The 4487-nt window shown below is 29.6% G+C and overlaps 1 protein-coding gene across 1 annotated transcript; it reads right to left on the bottom strand.

Moving 5' to 3' along the window:
• Window positions 1-574: 574 nt before the first annotated feature.
• On the bottom strand, window positions 575-3691 carry LOC129236285 (alcohol dehydrogenase 1-like). Its single transcript, XM_054870582.1, has 3 exons — window positions 3518-3691; window positions 1086-1487; window positions 575-1004 (listed from the first exon to the last, which is right to left on the bottom strand). Exons 1-3 carry the CDS (start codon window positions 3608-3610, stop codon window positions 726-728), a joined length of 774 nt encoding a protein of 257 aa, XP_054726557.1. The 5' UTR covers window positions 3611-3691; the 3' UTR covers window positions 575-725.
• Window positions 3692-4487: the final 796 nt, after the last annotated feature.

Here is a 4487-nt window from a genome sequence, read left to right as displayed (position 1 = left end):
ACACATCAGCATTGCAGTTTCCTACGATGCCCCTGTGACTAGCTTGAGGTTATAAATTCGACCAAAATTAGTACAGTTAGTTAATCTGTAAGTACAGTAGTGTTAATCTATACTGAATATGTAAAAAGGTAGTTCTCATCACCAACTTGAATATCCAAATCATTATTTATTTTTATTAAAAATAGTAAATTCTAAGAAGCAGCGAATGCAGTTTATTTATTTTCTAAATAAAATAGCAATTGTGGTACTATACGTTCCAAACACAACAAAAAAAAGGAAGGGAAAATATTGAAGCCTGTGGTTTAATATGCACCACCGCAGTCTTCTAGTCCCAAGTAAAACCGCAAAAGCCTCAATGAAGTGCTCGCTTTTGCTATTTGTGACTTAGCGCCCTTTTCTGACAAAGGAAAATCAATTAAAAACAGCAAAAAATTGGGAATTTATTATAAACCTGATATGCGTTTGTTGGTATGTCAAGAAAAAAAGTTCAGTATTGCACAAACACATGTACAGATTACGGTAAAAAAATACCCAATAAAATATGGATTCACTCGTTTTTGTACTTATATATAAAAATTATTTTTATTTATTTTAAATATTTCTTCTTTGCAAATTATCTCCACTAAATATATCTAATCACAAGTTGTTTACTAATCAATAATATAGTAAAAGCGTATGACACGGGTCCACACATGTGTGTGTGTGTGCATTTATGTTGTAAGTCTTTAATAAGTCGGTTCCCAGTAGACGCTTGGCGTCACTTTGGTCAGGGTACCTTGGTTGCTAATATAGATGCCTCCATTGTCTTGCAACTCCGCCACTTGAGCTAAGTGTGCACCACAAACCTCGGGTTTCTGAGTCTTGGACGAGTTCAATTTTTCGCCAATCTCCTTGGAATAGTCGAAAGTATATTTGCTGCCAATGTTGTTCTTCAATGGTGTGTCAGTCAAGCCAGGACAGAATGTAACCACAGCGACACCAGTGTGCTCGAAATAGTAGGGATGCTGAAACGGATAAAGAAAAATTGATGTACTCCAAAGTTTTTAAATTGTTTGTTCTAAATTTTGTGTTTTTTTTTTACTTACGCCAAGTGAACGCGAGAAGCCCATCACACCGAATTTGGATGCGCAGTAAACAGCCGCTGGTGGACATGGTTCCAGACCCAGCACCGAAGCGATATTCACAATCACACCACCGCGACCCTTTTGGTTCTTATCCATGTGAGGCAATGCGGCGAAGGTGGTGTTGATGGGACCTATCAAGTTGATGTTGAAGGTCAACTCAACATTGGGATCGGCCAAGATGCCGGCGCCGTTGATCAACACATCGATGTACTGCACTTTGGAGACCACATCTTCAATGGCGCTCTTGATTGAGTCCTTGCTGGTAATGTCGAATTTGGTGTAGTATACCTTGGTTTTTGGGTTGATTTCCTGTAATGCCTGCACAGCTTCGGGTTTGTCCAGAATATCAAAGACGAAGAAAGACTGTAGAAGGAGCAAAAGAAGAAGACAAACAATTAAATATTTTGTCTAACTTTAAAAATATTAAGTAATTAAGGATCCGAAATATCGGGGCTGAGTAGTTTACACTAAGATCAAATAATGAGTGTTTTTTTTTTAATTGTAATTTTCCATTTAATAATTTTGAAAATTAATTTAAAAAAATGTGTATAAATGTTACAATAACTTTTATACAAATATTTTTTTTTTAAATTGGAGGACCTCTGTAGAGCTTCATTGTGTAAGTAAAAAATGGTGGAGTCTACAGGATCTAAAGAACATACATAACAAAACTTAGCATAACCGTAAATGTATGAATTGAAACCGAAAATATTTTTTATATTTCGAATATTTTAAACTTCACTGGTTCTAAAATGTGTTTCTCTATAAGGACTGTATAATTTTGTATATTTTTATTTTATTCAAAAAAACTTTTTTTTCAAAAAACTTTTTTTTTTAATATTTTTTAAAATAATTTTTTGAAAAAAAAAGTTTTTTGTTCCAATATTATTTAATTTTTTTTTCTTTTTAATTTTACTTCAACAAGTTTTTTTTTAATAAAAGGTGTTTTTTTAGAGGTTAGGTTTTCAAGATGAAATAATTTTTCTCTAGATTTTATCATTGATGCAATTTTTTGGTAATAAATTTTTTATTTGCATTCTTGAAATTTCAGATTTCATAAGTTGTATTCCTTTTTAATTGATATGGAAGACATTTCCTGAAGGAGCTTTTTTTGTATTTAAAAACTGTATACAATTTTTCTTCATTTTAGTTTTAGTTCAATTGTTTTGTTTAATGTTTTTGTTTTTGAATTTTATTCAAAGAAGTGTTTGTTTTTAATTTTATTTAAAAAAATTGTTTAATTTAATTTTATTTAAAACTATTTGTATTGTTTTTATTTTAGTTAAAAAACAAATTTTGTTTAAAAAAGTATATATTTTCCTGAGGCAACCATTTAATATTTAATTTTACTTGTTTATTTGAGGGAATTGTTTTCGTTTTTTAGTTTTAGGTTTTTAGTTTGAAACTTTTATGATAAAGAATTATTAAATGTTCGAAATTTTAGATGTTCCTTACATTTTTTTACTATACATTTTTGATATTGTTCCAAGTTAATATATGAAGAAAATAAAATATTTTGTATTTAATTTTATCCGATTGAAAAATATTTTTCTCATTAAGCCCAAACTTAATAAAATTTTTATTCCGAAAAACTTCTTTATTCAAATTTTTTAAATTTTGGTGATTGTAAGTAATTATTATCTTATTAGGAAAATTATAAATTTAATTCATTTGGATCGCATATATTTTTATATTTTATTAAAAGCATTTTTTCGTTGCTTAATATTTGTTTTTTGAGAAAACTACTTTCCCATTCAAATCCAAAACTAAAAACTTTGTTATCTGTTTAAAAGACGTTTGATTTTTATTTTTAAATTTTTTTCTTGTGTTGATATCTTTGCTAATAATTTTTTTTTAATTGATTCTGGGAGTCTAAATTTCATTAATTAAATATTTTTTTCCGTAGATTTTCCTAATACTTTTTCAAGTTTACTTAATATTTTTTTGAGGTAACGAGTATTTAATTTTTAAATCGATTTCACAAATATTTTCTGGTTAAATCCCAACGTTATAGTTAATTTTTTTATTAGCATTTCTTGTTTTTTTATGATATAATATTTTCGCAGTTTCAAATTATTTCGATTATTGAATTATTTTCAGGTTTTTCAATTATTTTTTTTTTATTATTTTATTTTCTTAAATTAGATGGGCATACACTTTCTCTAATAGTGCTCCATTAAATTTGTGCAATATTTTGTTTATCACACTGCGTGAATTTAATATTTTGAATACATTTTGTTTTCCATTTTTATGCTCCATTAAAACTCAAAATTTTCCTCATATTGAATATTCGACTCTCATTTTCACTCATCAAATAATTCAAAGTTGCATTCAATATTCCTTATTTCGAAGGCGTTTTCTACGCCCATAATTAGTGATCTTCCTCAGCTTACCGCCAAATCTCTTGTCATTATTTGTTTGCAGGCTTCATAACCAATGAATCCCAAACCACCAACGAACACTACGTTTTTGCCAGCCAAACTCATTCTTACGATAATTTTTTTATCTCTCAAAAAATGGAAAAATTTGTTGAGGTATTAAGCCACTGCTTGTTGCACTTTGCGACGACTATGATGTGACTGAGTGATTTGATGGGTTTTTATATCAAATATTCAGCGAGTGAGGGGCTCGTATTGCTGCTGATTTGCAAAGGTAGTGCGCATGTCACTGCGCTTTAGATACGAAATGAGGCAATCGCTTATTTAACAACACATTTACTTAGCTTTTATTGCGTCAAAATAGCGTAAACACTGAAGAAAAAACTTTTATAAATAAATCTTCATTTCATTTCATGAACAAAGTATGGATGCGTGTATGTGTATATTTACGAAAAAAATGTGCAGAAAGAAAATGTCGAGTCATTTCAATAGTCAAAACAAAATTTTGATATTTCTTAAAAATATTTGACGTCATCCCACAACAAATCGGCTAAAAAAATGAAAAAATTCAAAACTAATTTTCACCGCCTTTTTCTCAGTATAAACTACTTAGAAATCACTTTTCGGTTACGGCTGCTGCCAAATCGATTTTGTTGTAATTGGCGCACAGCCGCTAATGACTGCAGATTTGTTGCTTATGTCAATAGCAAAACTATTTCTTGTTAGTACTTTCTTGACTTTAAAGTACTTTAATTTTGTTTACGTAACTGGTGGGTGTGTTAGGTGCTGTATTTTCGCGTATGTGTACACATTAGGGTTGGTCATTTTTTTCTCTGTGGTTTTTTAGTTGAAACTGTGAGCGAATTCGCCCAAGTTCAGAGTTATTTTCCTTAAATAAAGTTTTATTTTTGCTGTAGTGTTGTAAAGAACTGGAAAGTAAATCATTAATTTTTTATGAAAATATTTTGTAAGGGTGTTTTTGGTT

Source organism: Anastrepha obliqua, chromosome 1, assembly GCF_027943255.1.
Source record: "Anastrepha obliqua isolate idAnaObli1 chromosome 1, idAnaObli1_1.0, whole genome shotgun sequence".
In the NCBI taxonomy this organism is placed as follows: Eukaryota; Metazoa; Arthropoda; class Insecta; order Diptera; family Tephritidae; genus Anastrepha; species Anastrepha obliqua.
Note: the sequence above shows the minus strand (reverse complement) of the source record. Positions and strands in the feature narration are given on the sequence as shown.